The sequence below is a fragment of the Diabrotica virgifera genome, chromosome 3 (genome assembly GCF_917563875.1).
Source record: "Diabrotica virgifera virgifera chromosome 3, PGI_DIABVI_V3a".
Lineage (NCBI taxonomy): Eukaryota > Metazoa > Arthropoda > Insecta > Coleoptera > Chrysomelidae > Diabrotica > Diabrotica virgifera.
In genome coordinates, this window is record NC_065445.1 from 18436955 (window position 1) to 18457232 (window position 20278).

Sequence of the window (20278 nt, forward strand, 5' to 3'; positions counted from 1 at the left end):
TATATATATATAATGCAAGAGATTTTTAATCTCTCATTTGTTAGCATTTTGCCATTGATTGATATTTGCCATATATTTCGTCGGCGATGTGACAATACCTCCTATCTGCTTTTTCATGAATTTTGTAAGAGAGATTTCAAACTTATTTTAGGGTCACCTCCTGTTTTCATGTTAGTTTTGCAGTTAATAAATAGTTGAATTTACTACAAAAAAAAAATCAAAAAATATCATGAAACAGGAGATGACCCTAAAAAAAAGTTTGAAATCTCACAAAATTCATGAAAAAGCAGATATGAGGTATTGTCAAGTCACCAACAATTTATCTTATTTATTTAAAATACGGGATAACCCCATTAACAGTTAAATTACATTAACCCCTTAACGCCCAAGTTTTTTTTATTTAAAAATCTTTTAGGGTTAATTTGATGAAAATGTTAATATGTAATTTAATCCAAAAAAAAACAAGTTTTTCGGTTTCCTGTCTTTTTTTTAAATTATATGGTGTTATTTACCATATCGATACATTTTTGGCAAAGTAACGAAGTGACATTTTGTTTTTCCATTAAACTAAAGCTATTATTGTTTAGAAGGTACTGCCAAAGTGTAGTAAGCCTAGAATTAATTCAAACATAATATGTCTAGGCTTACAACACTCCGGCAGTACCTTCTATTCTAAACAATAAGAGTGTGTTTAAGAGGATCGGTACGTATTTTCGGCTGCAATGCAATTCAAATGGGGATTCATTTTTTTCGAATCCTGAGAAAACTAATAAGTATTTTTGAAAAATTTAAACGCAGAATGAAAGATCACGTTATTAGCGAGGGCCGAAAGTCCCTGAGAACTTCTATAATGTTTATTTTAATAAGTTACAGGGGTGAAAAACTAAGAGAAAATTTAGTGTGATTTTTAATTTCAAATATATCATTCAAAATAAACTTTTTATTTATTCTAAGGGACTTTCGGCCCTCGGTAATAATTTAGTCTTTCATTCTGCGTTTAAATTTTTCAAAAATATTTATTGGTTTTTTCAAGATTCGAAAAAAATAAACACAATGCCGTGGTAATATTTTCCAAATCTATCTTTCGTCTTACAACGCACTCAACCGAATATAATATTGTCAGCATATATTGTCAGTCAGGCACTGACAATATCAGTGACAATTTTAAATATTTGACATTGCATCGGGAATATGTTGAGTTATTGATTAAATATTATTGAAATATAGTGTATTTGATAAATAATTGATTTAAAACGTGAACTTAATAAAAAGTTATTTATTGTGTATTATTTGTGGAAGATCCAAGCAGAGAATACATCAGGATAATAATCTGTGATCCAAGTATTTTGTTAGAGATGTTCAAAATTGTAAGCGTTCCATAACAATATATTATTAAAAAATCACTTTAACACTTTTCCTCTGTTCTCGATTGAGTATTAGTCTTTGTTGTACAAATAAATTATTACAATCACGGAATACATAGTTAGTGAAACAAATATCACATTTATGAACTGAATTAATAATTTCCAATTATAAAAATAACAGTTATCCAAGAACATTCAAAACCCATCTCTTGAAATTAATGATGACATTTTCAAGTAGAATGACATTCTAGTAATGTTTATATATCCATACCAGTGTGAATTTTACTACGCGTAATTTGCCGTGTAAAGACAGAAAAAGTAGGGATACACGTAAAATATTTGCGAATTATGTACCCATAGCCTTAATGGAAAAACATGATTCGCCAAAAATGTAACTTACGTTACTTTGCCAAAAATGTATCGATATGGTAACGCTGGGCGCTTAAGGAATTTTTAGGATCGTTGAAACCAAAATTTTTAATTTTTTTAAAATATTTATTTGAGAATATTTTCATCGTCTGGTGTGGTATCCTATAAAACAATTAACGCACAAACCAACGTTGCACTTTTTACACATCGTTCGTCCAGATGTTGTACATCTGTCTCCAGCACATCGCCTTCTACTGCTCGATGTAACAAATGGTCGACGCGATCAAAACATGTAAGTTCCGTCTATGTAGACTAGGTCTTCCTGTATATAAGGGACGACTTCCATATCTTGCGAGAACTTGGGCCAATTCTCTCCTAAACGATAGCAAGGATATATTTTTTTTATATAAATGCCATGAATTATGGACTGCAACATCCATGTTACAATTTGCCAGTACCATCTTTCACTGCAAATTGCTACTCGGTAGGTTGAAACACCTTGACCCATCCAGTCGGTACCCACCATATTTTGTTGTTTCAGCAATAAAGCGAGGCAGACTTACTTGAATGTGGCCTTTTTCTTCATGAGAAAACCTTTTTACCGTGCCCAATGCTGAACCATCACAACTCGTAGATGCTATTGTAATAACATAGTTATCTTTCCATCGCACCAGTAAAACTATCGCTTCCGCTAACAATAATCCACGACTGAAAAAGAATAAGATTGACTCCGTAAGCGCCCACCCCAACCATATGGTAACAGCGTACTTTGACTATTCCTACCGAATTCGCTACATTTAATTGTTGATAAAATACAACAATTTATAATAAGTTGGGGTATAATAAATTTAGTTTTTTTTTAAATAATATGCAAATATAGTTACAACAATTTATGATAAGTTGGGGTATAATAAATTTAGTTTTTTTTAAATATGCAAATATAGTTACTAGAAGACTACCAAAAATTGCTTATACAAAACGGCCGTCCATCTTTTTCTATAAATTTAAACCACACTGTCATAATATTAGGTCTGGATCCCGCGTATGAAAAAAAAAGTTGATTAATAGCAAGCTGAATATTTGCTAATTGCTTAAGGGTGTCTAGTCGGTAAACTTTGATATATGGGAACACTGTGTAACAGTGGCAGTTTTAATTGTGGAACAGGTGAAAAATTTGGAACGGTCAGACCACGAAAACGGCACATTTATTTTGTCCGACAGAACAGACTTAAACTCTTAATGCAAAAATCAGACTGCTATTTATCACCTGTCATTTGACAAATTCTACATGTTCCACTCATTAAAACGCCCGTTTGGTGATAAATAGCAGTCTGATTTTTGCATGTGAGTTTAATCTCTGTTCGGAGAGTTTAACCCTTTCGATGCGGCTCTCTCTCCGGCGATACTCATGCCCCAGTGCGGCTATTTCTGACGTCAAAACGGTCGGCCGCTTTCGCGCTAAATAATGCGACTAAATGATTCTTTATAACGTTGTTTTATATAAACAAAATAATTGGGTAATTATTTATAATTTTTTTTATTTTTTTTTGAAACAAAATAAATTTTACAAAAAAATACAAAAACGCTATTGTTTAGAAAAACTTAGGATAGAAACCCAATAAGCACAAGTACGTACATAAGACATACTAAGTACGTACTGATGGAACATAAAGTACATACAATGTACGTACTTTGCTGTACGAAGTACGTACTTAATACATACATAAGGCGTACATTTTCCAAATTATGGTACATACCTAGTACATACTGAAGGTACGTACCTAATACGTACTGACGGTACGTACCTAGTACGTACTGACGGTACATACTTAGTACATACTGACGGTACGTACTGAAGGTATGTACATAGTAGATACATATTGAAGGTATGTACGTAGTACATACTATACAGTGATGAGCGCACTAATAACCGACAAAATAACGCAAAAGATGGAAAACATATTAAGTTGTGAGATAAAAAGAGATTAACCTAGTGTAGGTGTTAAATTTAGCGATAGTAACTTATAGATTGACGTTATATTGATTGTTTCCCACCTTTAGATGTATCGGACGATTTTGAGAAATGCCACTGTCACAGTGACAGTTTTAGTTGACATACTCCTCTGATACGTCTAAAGGTGGGAAACAATCAATATAATATCAATTTATATGTTACTATCGCTAATTTTAACAACTCTACTAGTTTTATTTCTTTTTATCTCACAATTTAATATGTTTTCCATCTTTTGCGCTATGTTGCCGGTTATTAGCGCGCTCATCACTGTATATACATAATATTATGTACATACTATATATACTTATGATGATTTATGTAAATAAAAGTAAATATAGGTGAATATATCTTTATTATTTAAAAAAAAAATAATTTCAATTTTTATTCTGATTCCTTTTCCTTGAAAGTTTTTAAGCGATCCCTGGCTCTCCTCAACCATCGTCCAATTTCTTGCTCCGCCACCTTCTTATCACTACATTTTTGACTTTTTATTGCAGCTTCTATAAAGAAAGAATATCAAATTATAAAACTGGATACTTTTGATAAAGAATATTTTATCACAACCATCATCAACTGAAGCATTAATTAACCCATGGAAATACACCCATATAAATAAATAATACTGCTAAATGTATGTCTGCCTTGTGTGTCTCCGAAAATCAATTCATTTTTGCAACTGCTCTAAATATTTAGAAATTTAGAAGTGGGTTGTTTTTACAATAATTTAAAAAAATCTGTTTTAAGACTGATGTCCCTCTAGTACGATTAAATGCTTTATTTTAAGCCCAATAAATTATAGTTAACTGTATAGTACATATCTTTGTTACATAATGCATTTAATTACAGTCAATTGTAGTTTTTATACAGTCAAATTTATGCAGTGCGCAAATGAAAATTCCTGGAAATGAAATTCTTCGTGTCAGGAAAACAAATCCTATTAGTGTAAACCCCTTCAATGTCACATTTACTGCAAGACATGTAACCAGAATGACCTTTAGTACATGTAATGTATGCTTTAGCAGGAGCATCACAAATAAAACCTTTAATTTTAATAAAATAAGTTCTACTTTCATATTTCATACCATTATTAATTATTTCTATGGCATCTTCTACAAATTTTTCTAAAAATAAATTAGAACCTTTGGGTTTCTCATAACCGTGATATATACCGTGATATATATAATCTCGTAACCCTGATATATATAATATACCAACTATATCAACTGGCCCCTGTTTCGGATATAAACTGCATAAAATTGGATACACTTGACTGGATGAACTTTTTGAAAGTGGAAGACCATCTATATTAATTAAAATTTCTACAGTATCAAGACACTCTTCTCCAGAATACTGAGACAGTAGTTTTTGCAAACAATTTCTCAATCCAAAATGAATGTAGTGACCTGAGTTTATTGGTTGTAGAATAGTTTTCCTTGGAGTGTGTAACAGAGTTCTAGCATCTCGGGGTAATTCAGGATGATATGGTTTTAAAATATTTAACAGGTCATTAATAGCCACATGTGTAATATTATGTTTACAGCACCATTCTGATAAGCTACTGGTAAGACTTTTAATATATGTAGTATCCTCCGTAGTATCACTAATACATTTTTCATCTTCTAATAATATATTCTCATATTCAAAACAGAGTGTGTCTGAAAGAGAGTGTGGTAATGGATGATGTTCTAAATTTTCAAAAACATCCATTGAATTATCATTAGTGTCTGTCATATCCATAGTTTTATTATCTAAACTAGTATTTCACTTTTCACTGAAATATTAAAACTAGATATTTTTTGCACATTCATTTCCTTAAATCGTTTCAATTGCTTTGTAGCATTTTTGTAATGTTTACTATTTGATGACATGTCTAAAATTTAAAATAGATACCTAAATGATGAATTAATTGTTAAAATTACCTTTTTATTCACCAATATGAAAAAAAATTCATATTTGAAGTACAAAAACAAGCAAAACTTATGACTCTTAAAGTTTGCCAAATGGTTTTGTTTTAAATATACTTATTTTTTATTTAATTTTATTTATCTAACTTCCTCGCCCACAAAATACATTTTTCAGTATGACTATAATAAGTTAAAAAACACTCACCTCAATAAGATAACAGGAAACCACACTATATAAAGCTCCAACACCAAAAATAAGTAAAAAAAATCTAAATGAAACTGTCTTGCAATGAATTATCACATCAAAACTGTACTCGAGCACTCGAGGTGGAAGGAAAGTGCCTAACCAAATAAATTAGGTTAGGTTAACATAACCTGACATAATAGCTCTTCTTTCTCATGGTACATACTTGGACGTAATAGTACGTACTTAGTACGTACTATTACGTACTGGTACTTCTGTACGTACTGGTATGTACCCCAGTGTACGTACTTAAAACGTACATTTTACATCATGTACGTACAGTACCAAAATTGTACGTACTCAAAACGTACTGTGCTGTTTGGGAAGATAGATAAAACAAATTAAAAAATTATTGCACATATTTTTGCATTCAAATTCAATGTAAACAAATGTTAACAAAACAAATAAAAACAAAAAAATTATCCATAACAAAAAAACAACAAAATTATCCATAACAAAAGAAAAACAAAATTATCCAAAACAAAAAATAAAACCAAATAGTCATTTGTTATGTAGAACTTACTTTCTAAAAATGTTTGATGGTGTGAAATCTTTCAAAACAATTCACAACACATAAAGGCACATTGCACTCACGGCACATAAAACTTGTTTCTTTTCTTTTTTTGTTTTTGGCACACACAACACATTTTCTTAGTCCAACTTTCCTACTTGTTGTGGGAGGTACATGCGACGGAAAATGCCTACAAGTAAGCCGCAATGGATTGTCGTCGACTGATCTTCGACCTGCTGACGTGCGCATTTTCCCCTTGTGATTTTCTTCCACTATCTGTTGGATGAGTGTCAGTTGAAATTCTGCCAACGAAGTTTTAGTTTTTGCTACTATATTATTCAAAACGTTTGCATTGAGCAGAACCATATCCATAAGGTGAAGGAAAACTTTTTTGTACCATTTCGCAGTTTTTCGGACGCACTCTACTGAACTCAGTAGCATGTCCGTCTTGTCTACTGCACCCATAAACTTATTGTATGCAACAATACACTGGGGTTTTACAATTGTCCTCCCAGTGAGGCGATCTTTTTTACCAGTTTCCATACCGGTGTTGTTATGTAAGCTCGTAAGCATGTATACTTCTCGTTTATCACAATATTTTAGCGACAACAATTTGTCATCACTTCGGAAACTCCATTCTCCTCTCTGAAGCTTTTCTGCCATTTGCGGCATATATTTTCTATTTTTCCGCACAGTTCCACACGCATTTGTAGCTCTATTATACAGCCATACAAACAGACTGGGGCTTGTATACCAATTGTCACAATACAAAGTATGACCTTTATCCAAATAGCGTGCCAAAAGCGTTAGCACCACATCGCCAGATTTACCCAAATTACAATTATTCGTTTGTAAGTCAGTTGTTGCTCCAGTATAGACAACAAAATCGAGAATGTACCCAGTCACTGCGTCGCATAAAACAAAAAACTTTACACCAAATCGATGTCTCTTCGAGGGTATGTACTGTTTGAAAAAGAGTCGGCCTTTGAAAAGCAAAAGGCTTTCATCTATGCACAATTCTTTATGCGGCTTGACAGCGTTTCGGAAAGCATCACGTACGTGGTCTATTACTGCTCTAATCTTGACCAAACTGTCGCCGTTTTTTGGCAGATTGTTGTCCGAGAAATGCAACATTCGCAAAATCAGAAAAAACCTGTCACGCGACATAAGCTCAGAAAATGCTGGAGTAGATAATAGTGTGTTTGTTGACCAGTATTCACTGAGGCGCAATTTTTTTACACGAGGCATCAGATATGTAATCCCAAAAAATAACCACATCTCATTGAAATCTGTATCTTTCCATTTCTTCAAACGTGACTTAGCGGATACTTCCACATGTTCACAAACGTAAATATAAAATTTGTTTGTTTCCGTAACTATATGATTTACTATATTGTCCGTAAAAAATACTTTACAAAAATCCAAAGGTTTATTTTCAGCAGTCAGCCCATCAATTGTGCAACCAACCTCTGACGAGTCAAATGCAAATGTTTTTGGTAGAAGGTCTTTTTTTTTCCAGAGAAAATCGTAGGTATTATTCGATGTTTGGTCTTCGGGCTCTTGAGCAACGTCCATTTCTTCATCGGAATCTAAAGCATTTTGCGTATTTTCTATGTATTCGTCTTCACTGTCGCTTCGAGTAAGAATTTCAAGTAACTCTTTTTCAGTATAAAACTGCCCCTTCTTAGGTCTTGGTAACGCTTTTGAAGGCCCCGGTTGCTGCTCGTCCATTATTTATAAAAACTAATAGGACGATACTGATGTAAAAATGATGCAATACTAAAGTAAAACTGATAGAAATCGCAATGTTTTCGTGTTGGGACAAGCATCGGCAATGAGTGAATAACAACATCTAAACGCAGACGTAAAGAGACCGCCCACTACTCAGCAAGCGCTAGCCCCGCCTTGAATTACCCACAAATGAACACGTGCGCAGGAAACTGCAATTGTCGGCCACAGCACTTCACGGCAAATCAAAATAACTAAATGACGTCCATAGCACTGTAGGCACGGCAAATCAAAGACGTCAAATGACGTCCGCAGCATTCAAAGGGTTAAGTCTGTTTTGTCGGACAAAATACATATGCCGTTTTCGTGGTCTGACCGTTCCAATTTTTTAACCTGTTCCACAATTAAAACTTCCCCTGTCCCCATATATCAAAGTTTGTCCAACTAGACAAACTTTCGTCCTTAAGCTATTAACAAATTTTTAGCTTGCTATTAATCAACTTTTTTTCATACGCGGGATCCAGGTATATATGATTATCTCTCGGCTGTTGAGAAAAGGCTAAAAAACGAATCCGTTACGTTTTATAGATGCCTGAAGTATTCCTAGAAACGATAGTTCTCAAAATATGTGGCCAACTAATTCCATGGGCATACCGCAGAATTTTTAAAAATCATGTTTTACCTTACCATATGGTAAGGCTGGGCGCTAATGGGTTAATAGACTCTGATGGGCAGGGTATGTGATACACAGCAATGACAATCTCCTTATAAACAATGTGTTCTGGGAAAGGCCAGATGGAAGGTCTGTAGGACGGCCTAGAAAAAGGTGGAAAGATGCAATCAACAAAGATCTATAGTGGCACAGGACTGACAAACATGCAAGGCAATAGTAAACCCGGCAAAGACGCACGAAGAGTTGTAACGGCATTGATGATGAAGAGTTTCTTCAGAAAGGGAAAATTTAGCGAGGTGTAAATTCAATACATTAAGATGGGCAGATGCAATAATGTCATACACCACTTGTTTTGGAAAGGCCACATAGGAGATCTGTGAAGGCCTAGAAAAAAGTTAAAAGATCGAGATGATCTGAAGAAAATGGGAAATAGCAATACTGAATGCGGCAAAGATTCAAGAAGATTTGTAAAGCCATTGATGATGAACATGTGCTGTTACATTGTCTGAACGTTATTCTAGGATGCAAGTGGTCTATGCTACTCTGCTGAATTTTTCAACATCTTATGTTATTTGACCATCATATTATGCTTTCTCATGTTCCACAAATCTTGCCAGTGGATTAATGTACTCCATATACTTTTCTCAATAAGGCTCATAATTTGAATTTCAAAGCCTGCTCTTCTTATATCTGGACAATGATTTGAGCGATTTTCTTTGATCATGGATCAAGTCATTCATGACATCTTTCTGTAGAAACTTTGGAATTAGTTCGCTGGAGAGGTAATAAAGGTTTATACAAAAATCTAGTTTTCTTTTTAAACAAAGAATGTATTTTCCAATTTTCCCTGTAAAAAATTATAGTAGGCAATTTAAATGAAACTAAACGTTATGAAACAATTTGTATCCATCGTTTATATGCACTCAAAAATCATACAGCACTGTTACAAAATGAATTTCTACAAGATCATTATGTTAAGTAGACAAACAGTTCATAAAACATTCTCTGTAGTAAAAATATATCGAATTGAGGCGCAACCACCCAAATTGCCGTTTAATTGTAAGTTGGAATGAACCTATGTCAAATGTCAATTACAAAATTTCGCAAAAATCTCTTACGAGCAAACAACAAAAATATGTATTATCAAAGAGTTATAAGTGGGGTTGCTACAAGTTATTGGCAATAATACAAACTTCTGCGTTCAACTTTGGCAACCCCCTTTATAGCACAACCAAATTTATTACTAAAATGTATCTAAATGTTTGATAATACATTTTAATGACCTATAACTTAACCATAGAATCCGATCCCATCTCTATTGGTAAATACAAATTGTCATTTGATGATTGATAAAAATAAAAACGTAAGTATTATCAGCCTTTAAATCAATTTAAAAAAGTAACAAAAACAATCTTTCTAATAAAAAAATCTTCAGTTACTGTGAAAGATTATATTTATGAGAAAAAGTGACTTTGTTGGTATTTTAATGTACTTACATTTTTGGATTTACACCAATCGTGAAGATTTTTGTTATTTTCAATAAACATTTGACGAGTGAATAAAAAAAGTGCGAAGACTAGCACAGCTAATGAACGCAATTCTTTAAATAAAAATTAATTAAAAAATAATTACAATATCATACATACAGAAAACACACTGATCTAAAAACAGATTAGACTAAGTTCTATTTTAGCCTACAGTAACGCTTTATTGCCCTTCTGTCTCCCTCGTCAAAAATATTTGGTGAAATCATTACACGATAATGATTGATCACCAATCTAAAGACCATTATGTACTCCATTTTTATGTTTCAAGACTTCCGGGTGTGACGGTGGCAGGATATGCCATCCTGACATGTTCATCTTTTTGTACAATTAGTTAAATCAATAAAGAAAATAAGAAAACCAAAAATCGTATATGTTATGTCTGAGACCAACTTAAACTAAATTTATATCTATCTTTACACAAAATGGACATTTTTACAAATCGAAGGGGATACGTAATAAGTTAGAAATAGTCAGGTACCGCGGGTCACGTGCAGTTCTCACGGTCACTGAAGAGCCCTAGCTCCGACGGCAAAGGTCACGAGGTAGCCTGTGGATAAAATGATGAAGGATGTGTCGATGGATGGTGTATTATATGAATGAAGTTATAACAACGTTGGCGACGTGGAACATCCTGGCGTTTAAGGCGCACTGAACAACGACTAATTGAAAATGAAAATAAAATGTCCACAAAGTAACTCGAGACTTTGCACTGAGATAGTCCGCCAAGTAAAGTTCACAGGGTTTGACGGCACCCACTTTATTATGCGTCATCATCCTCTTCTTCTTCTACACCCTCGCCCTCTACATCCTCTTCATCTGCAACAAAAAAAAAACAATTAATAGTATCGTTCTCGGTAACGATCCTGTACTAGTCCAGAATTACTTCGCATGCGCACTTCTCAAATGTTTAGAAATTTATTCAATGTGATCAATAAAATCTTTTTTACATACTTTGATGTATAATTTTTACAGTTTAATATGATCATAAGCAAATAAAACATTTTTTAATATGAAGGTATATGTACTAAATACTGTGTCTCTTTAAAGTTAAATATTTATTTTATTTGTGATACAAAAATAACCAATGTAATGTAAAATGTACTACTTGAAAAAATGAATAAAATAACAAAGGTATATCTATGAAATCTTTATTAGATGAGGATACCGTAATATAATATCGATACACAATACATAATATGCACGTTAATATTAAAATATGTAGGTATTAGAAATATTAAAAATACTCCATGTAATTAAATAACAATTATACAACAATACCAGTAACCAGTATAAGAGAACAAATTTTTTTCTTAGAAAAAATATTTGCTAGAATGTTTTAATATGGTCTCGTAGCTTATTAAAGCCACTAACAATAAAAGATTTCATTAAACCATGCCTATTCATACTATAAACATAAATATCTGGTTGATCTGATCTATTAGTAAAATGTTCATGCAAATCTGAATTAAAATAACAAATTCATCAAAATAAGATACATAAAAACTAGGTTATAACAGTGTTATGGACTAGTTCCAAATTCGTTCGCGGTGTAAATCAATCCTGAATTGATTCTGAACCTCGCTAGCATACAACCGGAGTACTAAGAGAATTCATAACTAGTCCTGGACTTGTCCAGGATCGTTACCACGAACGAAGCTATTGGTATATTGACCTACAAACTTAGGGGCATTTAGACAATGAAATGTCCAACGAGAACTTTGAGAAATATCGAAGTGTATAACAATCAGCCATACCTAAGTTATTTGACTGCTTGATTAAGTAAACAATTACCATGGATGTGTAAGACTCTTCTTACAAAATATCAACATGGTTTTAGTAAGAATAAATCTACAGTTACTAATCTTGTTACCTATCGGTCAGATATTATCAGGTACATGGAGAATGGCAAACAAATACATAGATTTTTCCAAGGCATTCGACATAGTACATCTTCTAATACTGCTTAAAAAATAGTGGCATTTGGTTTTCAACTTCAAATGGTTTGTTGGTTAAAAGTTCTCTTTCTAGTCACACTCAAAGGGGTTAAGTTGGTAATTATTTTAAATTTTGTCATAATAACATCTGATTTCATTCATCAAAGCCCAGAACAGAGAAAAATTTGCCATATTGATCGCCAATCTCAATAGAGAAAGAAGGCACTCAGGAGGAGGAACTCTCGAGTTCCACAGGGTGGTCATTGCTCACCTCTTTTATTCAATATAAATATTCTTAAATAATCTCTACATGAAATTTGCTGATGGTCTTTCTGGAGACCAATTAACTCTATCAGATCAAGGACGATTGTTTTTGCCCCTACTGAGCCTTAGGAGAGATTACTTTGCTATTTCGTTTATTTATAAGTTACTTAGTGGTAGCATTGACTGTGCTACTCCGTTGGGTCAGATACATTATTGCACCATCCTGCCCAGGGCCTCTACACCAGTTGACATTTTATGTTCCATTCCATAGAACCTTTTATGATATACAACCCTTTGGATAAATATTCAGTCCTGGGAAACAATTTAAATATTGATATTTTAACAAAACGTAAATAAAACTTTTAAGAGACGCAATTTGTTGTAGTTATTTATCAAGACTTTGCTTACTTTTTATTTTAACATTAAAATAATAGTGATTTGTAGTTAAGCTTGTTATTTTTATTTACATGACAGAATTACTAGGATAAAATATTTAATAATTTATTTTTGTACTAAACCTAAGCAAAGCATTTATTGTGATTTACTCAATTAAGGGTTTTCCCATGTAATAAATAATTACAGAAATTGACAAATATTCATTAATATGATCATACTACAGTGGAACCTGTTTAATTCGAACTTCCATAATTCGAAATCTTCTTTAATTCGAATTTTTATTCTGGTCCCTAGCATTTCCTATATAAGTAATGGTAAAAAGTCCTAAATAATTCGAATTATATTTTGGATAATTCGAACTTTTCTACTATCTTTTCTGAATATCTTAGAATCTTTTGTCATTACTGAGAAACTAAATTCTAAAACGCAGCTAAAAATTTCGGATCTCTTTGGAAAAAAATAAAGTCAGTCTTTTTTATAGCTTGCAAATGTTTTAATTGGTATTTTTGGCAGAATTTTGTTGGCCCATTTTTTTAGGTTGACAAAACTCAGACAAGAATAGGAACAAAAACATTGCCATGCGATAAAAATGATCAACTACTGTTTTTTTGCTGATCAGTTACTGATATTTATCATTTGCAGGTGTTTTGTAGGTAATAGTTGTTTTGTAGATTTATTTTTTAATTCGAATTTTTGGATAATTCGAATCTTTTTAACGGTCCCCTGAGATTCGAATTATCCAAGTTTCACTGTAGTAGTATTTAGCTTTAAGTTTTGAGAAGTAAAACACATTTTTCTCAAACTCAACGAATTATCCAAACGTTGTTTAATAATTTAAGTAAGCTCAATATTGAGTAAACAAATAACAATACTGATTCAGGCAAAATTTACAAGTCAATTTGTAATGTTTTCTTGATTTTTGTGAAAAGGGATATTTAAAAAAGGAGTTTTTGTGTAATTTTCAACAAAATCTATTTTTCATGTGTCATCCTTTTTTCAGTATTTTTTTATTTACAGAAATGTGTGAACTGTTATCTTCATTGCTTTTAAATTGAAGATGCCACCATAATATTGAAAATATATACTTATCACAATTTTTCAAATATAGTTTATCTTGTCCAAAAATGTTAAAAAAACATTCGATTCTAATTTTATACTTAGCCTGAATTTAGGAAATGTTAAATTGAAATTGTTATCAATATAAAACATTTAAGATAGCAGAAAAGTAAATACAATTTATTTACTTTTCACATTTTAGATATTTTAGGTGGGAAACATGGTTCTGAAACTTCAGATAACAGTTTTTAAAATTATCAATACTAGAATCAAGTACTTTCGATATGAATTTATAGATAAACTTACCTTCAGCCTCTATTTCTTCATCATCCCCTTCAACTACGTCTTCTTCGCCCGTGTCTTCCTCTTCTTCAATGGCCTCTTCTTCTTCCTCATCTAAATCCTCACCGTCTGAATTTGCACCATTTTCTTCTTTTTTCGCTTTTTTGGGGTCTTCTGTTTTGTCCTAAAAATATGTATAAATGAAAATTTATAAATCAAAATTTACAGACCAATTCAATCACCATGAAATGAAGCTTTGCCATAATATAAAATTGAGCGAAAAAAAGTTTTGAAGCTATTATTGTAAGGTATGTTTTACGTGAGTACATTTTTTTTGGGATCAAACCATAAAAATAATTCTCAAAGTGCAAATAACATAATGATAATAATTGACATAAAGCACAATACAATGTTTTATCATTAGCACATTCACTGTGCATGTAGGGACAGTGACCTGTTGATTTTCAATATGGTACATTTTTGCTGCTCCTGGGCATCAACTCTTGAAAAACATCAGCAGTGAATGTGTTGTTTCTTGCATGTAGAAAACAATTTTCTGATGGTCAAAAGTAGAATCAATACAGGTCATAGTCAAGAATTTATTTCTTCCTAGAGTTTCGTCTACAACTGTGACAGATATTAACAAACTTAATGTGGGAGGGACTTACATGAAATCTATCATGGATCAAGAAGCACATAAGCCAGTTCAAGCATCACATTTCTATGAAGTTTATACTTATCCCTATTTAATTTACAACTGCAGCAAATGTTATCAACCAAGATGTTTGAGCAGACTTAGATGTAATGTACTGTTGATCTGCTTGATCACTCCATCAACCAAATCACATTTGATGTTTGTAGCAATTGTAGACAGAAATCCCAGGAAGATACAAACACCAGACCACAACCTTTAAATCCGAAATATTAGGTTTGTTCGTAGAATGATCAGCAACCCTTGCCAACCATCAGAGGCATGCGCGTTCGTAATCTATGAGCTCTAACTGTTCAACTGCACAGCGCCAACGGTTAACTGCACATGCGTCTGATGGGCAACGGTTGCTGATCGTTTGGATCGTACTACGAACAAACCTATAATGTACCATTATAAAACATCTACATCACAAAAGCCTTTTGTTGATAAGTTTAAAAAATTTGAAGAATAAAGAAACAAAATGACAATTCTAAGAAAGCGATCGTATATTTAAGGCATGTGCTCCCTAGGATATTTTGTGAAACCCATTTGAAAAAGATGGGATAAGAAGATTGTAGTCAGATATTATCACTTTCAAACAAATATTTCTAAATACTTTTAAATTATTAAGAAATCAAGCAACTTTAACTGAATTATGTAAAGCTTATCAGCATGCTTATTTTTTAAATACAAAGATAAAAGAATGGGATAAACAAGCTTTCTAATCACAAAAATAAGCAAATATTTGATTATCAATTAAAAATAATCACTTATCAATTATGGTATCCCTTATTTCCTGTAATAGAAATGATAGAGGACAACCATTACAGCTATATTAGGAATAATCTACAAAATAATTAATAATTCATACTAGGAAGGAAGAAATCTATTTTTAATTAAACTTTTGTAAGAAAGTAAGTAGATGATAGTCGTAAATTAATTCTCATCAAGAGAAATGACTAATTAAACAAATATTTTTTTAATTGTCTTTAATTTGGGAATAAATTACAGGAACTTTATCAGAAATTATGAATCTATAAACTGAGCAGACGAAGCTGGAGCTAAGATTTGTTAACATTATCATTAACAATGAATGAAAACTCATAAACATGAGAATGAAAACAGGAAGCATCATCTCATTGAATTTCTCAGCATTTTTCAGAGAGACTTATCCTTTAATTTGCATATTGATTTTATTTTTAATAAGGCTCTTATCTTAGGCAGCTAGGGTTTATTAAGAGGCATAAGGGATTTTCATAAATTTTTTCACTGAGAATTTTATACTGTTCTCTGATCCGATCTCAACTTGATTGTTCAAAAGTTGGAGAGAGTGCAAAGACGGTTCTTTATGCACTGTGCCTTTAAATTACACAGACCTTAGTCATATTCTGATATGAGATACTTAGAACTTGATCCTCTGTCTACTAGATGAATTATACTAGGTTAACGGAATGATACATTCACCTGAACTGCTTCAATTGGTTTGTTTCCACATTCCTTTCCGTGTCCTTCGTGAGAATACACTATTTCATATTCCTTTTCGTCGAACTAATTATTCTGTGAATATAGGTCTGGTCAGCCTTCTTGTTCATGCTAAACGTTTGCCTCAAGAGACAGATTATTTTAAATTGTTGTTAAATGCCTTTAAACAATCTCTGAAGCCTTAAATTTAATTGTAATTCTATATATTTACTTTATGATTTTGTATTTTATTTAGTATTTGTTTGTAATTTTTATAAATGGTGCATAATTGTATATTTCTTGTCAGAAGACTTGCCCCGTTTATTAATAAATAAATAAAATAGAAAGGAAGAGTATAATTGGTACAATTTGGCAACTGAAATTTTAATTTCATTTAATTCTGATAAACTTTTTGAAGTTCATATACAGAAACTGACTAATAGAAAGAAATTCGAAGCAATTGGCTCAAAAAATGACCAGGACTTATTTCTGTGCTTTCATATTAATGGCCCGTTGACATTTTTTGTTGATATTTTCAATTCCAGTGAAATCAGCAAACCACTGGAAATGGAAACTTTACTTAGTTCTTCACATGTCTCTTTTTTTGGATGGAGGACTTACTGATATAGGAATAACAGAGGCATGTTCAAAGAATGACTTATGCCTGGTTGCACCAACAGATCTTAAGCTCCAGATTAGCTAAGCTCTACTTATAGATAGGGCCTCCTTGAGTATCACTTACGTTGCACCATAATTTTAGATTCTTACCTTATTATCAATTATATCTATTATTATATTATGGTATTCTTATCGTAATATATTATAATTATATTATATTAATTCTTATGATATTCTCGACTTAGCTTAAAATCTGTTGGTGCAACCGGGCATTAAGGACCAGGTGGAAGCTGACTTAAGAGTGTTAAGTTTGAAAAACTTATTCGGTCCTTTTTCTAATCCACCAAAATAAACAGGCTACAATAGCTAGACCACTGGGAATGAAAAGATGGGAGCTGTCAAAACCATAGTTATATATTAGCATGGAGAGAGTGTCATTCAGAACAAAGTGACGACACCATCTTTTTTATTTGGATTAGTGCAGTTTCATTCTTACACATAGTAAAGCTGAGACAGTTGTCCGCCCCTTCCGTGCCTATGCTCACACTAATTGTCATCTTAGTTTCTCGATACAATGTGTTAGAAAGAGATGCAGCAAACCAGTCCATGAGATCTTGTCGTCAGGAAGCACGGAAGGTAGGCTCACTCTAATATATATCTCTATGGTCAAAACATGATTTATGTATAACATAACCAATGGAGTAATAACAGAGGCATGTCCAAATCATGGCTTAACGACCAGGTGGAAGTCAACTTACGTGTGTTTAGAGAGTATGTCAACTTATGAGTACGAAATTAGAAAACCAAGAACGATTGCAATGAATTTAAGCTGATCCCAAAACGGATCAAGACCCACTATGGGTTTGGAGCCAAGGATTATTTTCTAATTTTCGTTGTTCCTCATGAACGGTTTGATTTTATCCTTTTTGTTTACACTATTGCCATTACTGCAGGAGGGCTGTTCTTGGACATTTATATTCTTTTTCCAGCTGGTTCCAGTTGGTTCGATTTCTAGTTCAGTTACAGGTTTTGTTTAACAGATTCGAATACAGAATAAAAATATTTTGTCATTGCATTTTCCCAAAAATTTATAAAAATATTGCATAAGGTTAGTGTGGTACTGAAAAATAAGAAACAATTCCGTGGAAAACTATTAATAAGTTAAAAACCCCAATTAATAATTAATTCATGAGAGATTTAATTAACATATAAAAAAGTGAAAGACCTCTGAAAGGTCGCTACCTGGGCAACAATAGGGACCCTACCATATGTATTTGTAAAAGGGATTTTAAATAAAGGCTTGCATACCCTAAAACTCTACATCTGCCGAAGATACAAATTGGCGCCAAAAATTAAAAAATGCAGAAGACGCGTGCCGTTACCTCCTCCAATAAAAAAATGTTCAGCACCTGTGACACCGGAAGTAACATTCTTTTGCCGGTTGGCTTGGCTATAATGCCATTAATTTCTTTCTAGAACTTTCTAGATTATACAAAAAAAATTAAAAATATATCTCTTAAAAATCAGGGATAACTCTTAAAATTCTCAATATTAAAAACACGACTTCAATCAAAAACAATTTTGATTGTTCAATTATGGATCCCTAATTGTTAATAAGACAAAAAAAGAAATAAAATAAAGCAACTAATAAAAATCATGTACTTAATCATAATTTTTCAAGAAAAATTAATGATAAACGTGAAAATTAAAAGCATCTAGCCTCGCACAGGGTACCTCGGACGTAGATATTGATTTCGCCATGTTGAAACCCAGCAAGCTATGCTAGCCTCCAAGCAGGGTGTCATAAATATCTGGCGGGATGCTTCGAGCGAATGCCTAACATGTTTATCAATACTGAAATAAATTATATTTCGCCCCATATACGAGAAAAACGACAGGAACTGGAATATACAGGCCTTAAATATATTGATGGGTGATATGAACGCCATTATAATGCTTATGAAGCGTCATTTTTTGGTAAAACGGCGTGGTCAAACCTCACATGGCAACAAGCTTCTTAAATTTAAAAGTTAAAGATAGACTAAAGTTATTTTACAATGACAATAACGTTAAGAAGATAATAGCTAAGTATTGAATATGCGACAAGACGAAAAGTCGTTATATTCATCAACGTTTTCTCGATTTCTGTCAACAGAAAAATGCCAAAATATTACTAAAAGAAACTTACCTCTGCCGCTCGCTTCGTTCCTTTTATCTCTGCTTTGCCATCTGTACTTTTTTCGTTGTCTAATTTGTCGACTGCAACATCGCTATTGTCTTTGGAACTCATTTTGTTTATATTTTGATTGGGATCGATTCCACTTGTAACGATCAAAGCTCGACGCACTACTGACCGGCTCGTCGCTAGCTTTGTTCAAAATCTAAGATGGCGCCGCTCGAACCGAGTAAAACCGTGCTTTCCCGATTAACCGGCTTCCGATCTACAGTTGAGTTTATGCAAAAGTAAAACAGAAAACGTTTTTGACTTCAATTTAAAGCTTTTTCATTTCTCAAAGTTTCTAATTTGTGCTATCAATTTCTTTAAATTAATTCCCGAATTTTTTAAGGGGGGGTTAGAGTGGCGACTTCGGGTTTTTGATTCAGCCCGAGATTACAAATTATTTGATGTATGCTTCCGCTAGGGGCGCTATTTCAAAAAATTATTGCCACTTGTATATCATAACTTTTCCACATTTCGCAGAAATCTAAAGTTGTCTACTGTCCTAATTATTATTACTATTCTATATTATGACATGCGAGTAAAATTATTCCAGTAAATGGTGTAGAATTTTCGTGTCATGCATCGATAGCCGGTGTCACGTTTTTGCTGTTTTCCCGCCAACACAGTTGTGCTTAGGTATGCCAACAATCTTTCCCCCCTAAACGAGGATAATTATTGTTTTCGTTCTAATAATACAATATACCAAATTCATATATTTACATATTTATTTGCAACTTTCTAATGCTAGAACGATCCTGAAAAAATATTCTCCATATTTTTGTGCACTAAGGATTTGTATACGAGGGTCGGTTAAAATGTTTTCGGATTCTAATATGGCGAATATATCAGAAACCAATATTGATTTTCTTGTTTAATATTTAATAAACAAAAACGTCTATCAAAACACAAACAATATTATGTTTGGATTGAATAAAATGAGTATTAGGTAAGTAAAGTGTAGAAAAAAATTTAAGTTGAAGACGGAAGAACCAGTAGAACTA

The 20278-nt window shown here is 32.6% G+C and overlaps 2 protein-coding genes and 1 long non-coding RNA gene across 4 annotated transcripts; 1 reads left to right on the forward strand and 2 right to left on the reverse strand.

The window, feature by feature from the left end:
• The first annotated feature begins 1096 nt into the window (after positions 1-1096).
• LOC126881792 (uncharacterized) lies at positions 1097-9906 on the forward strand. The gene is made up of 2 exons (XR_007696996.1): positions 1097-3101; positions 8459-9906. It is a non-coding gene; the product is annotated as an uncharacterized LOC126881792 (long non-coding RNA).
• Positions 4083-8453, reverse strand: LOC126881789 (piggyBac transposable element-derived protein 4-like). Of its 2 annotated transcripts, none has more exons than XR_007696994.1 (2): positions 5857-8452; positions 4083-4247 (listed from the first exon to the last, which is right to left on the reverse strand). XR_007696994.1 is itself a non-coding variant. In XM_050646353.1 (2 exons), the coding sequence occupies exon 1, from the start codon at positions 8135-8137 to the stop codon at positions 6422-6424; it is 1716 nt and encodes a 571-aa protein (XP_050502310.1). In that variant the 5' UTR covers positions 8138-8453; the 3' UTR covers positions 4083-4247; positions 6419-6421. The 2 variants fall into 2 exon arrangements, 1 of the variants encoding a protein (XP_050502310.1); XM_050646353.1 differs by having other exon boundaries at positions 6419-8453.
• LOC114328596 (glutamic acid-rich protein) lies at positions 9696-19527 on the reverse strand. Its single transcript, XM_028277482.2, has 3 exons — positions 19245-19527; positions 14311-14470; positions 9696-11170 (listed from the first exon to the last, which is right to left on the reverse strand). The coding sequence occupies exons 1-3, from the start codon at positions 19344-19346 to the stop codon at positions 11115-11117; spliced, it is 318 nt and encodes a 105-aa protein (XP_028133283.1). The 5' UTR covers positions 19347-19527; the 3' UTR covers positions 9696-11114.
• Between the last annotated feature and the right edge of the window lie 751 nt (positions 19528-20278).

Bases quoted from the DNA above. Each gene is read 5' to 3' on its own strand.
- LOC114328596 (XM_028277482.2), bottom strand. From the start codon at position 19,346: ATGAGTTCCAAAGACAATAGCGATGTTGCAGTCGACAAATTAGACAAC. The intron at 14,471-19,244 runs GTAAGTTTCTTT...ACATATTTTTAG, and splicing joins GAACGAAGCGAGCGGCAGAG to GACAAAACAGAAGACCCCAA. The intron at 11,171-14,310 runs GTAAGTTTATCT...TTTTTGTTGCAG, and splicing joins TGAAGAAATAGAGGCTGAAG to ATGAAGAGGATGTAGAGGGC.
- LOC126881789 (XM_050646353.1), bottom strand. From the start codon at position 8,137: ATGGACGAGCAGCAACCGGGGCCTTCAAAAGCGTTACCAAGACCTAAG.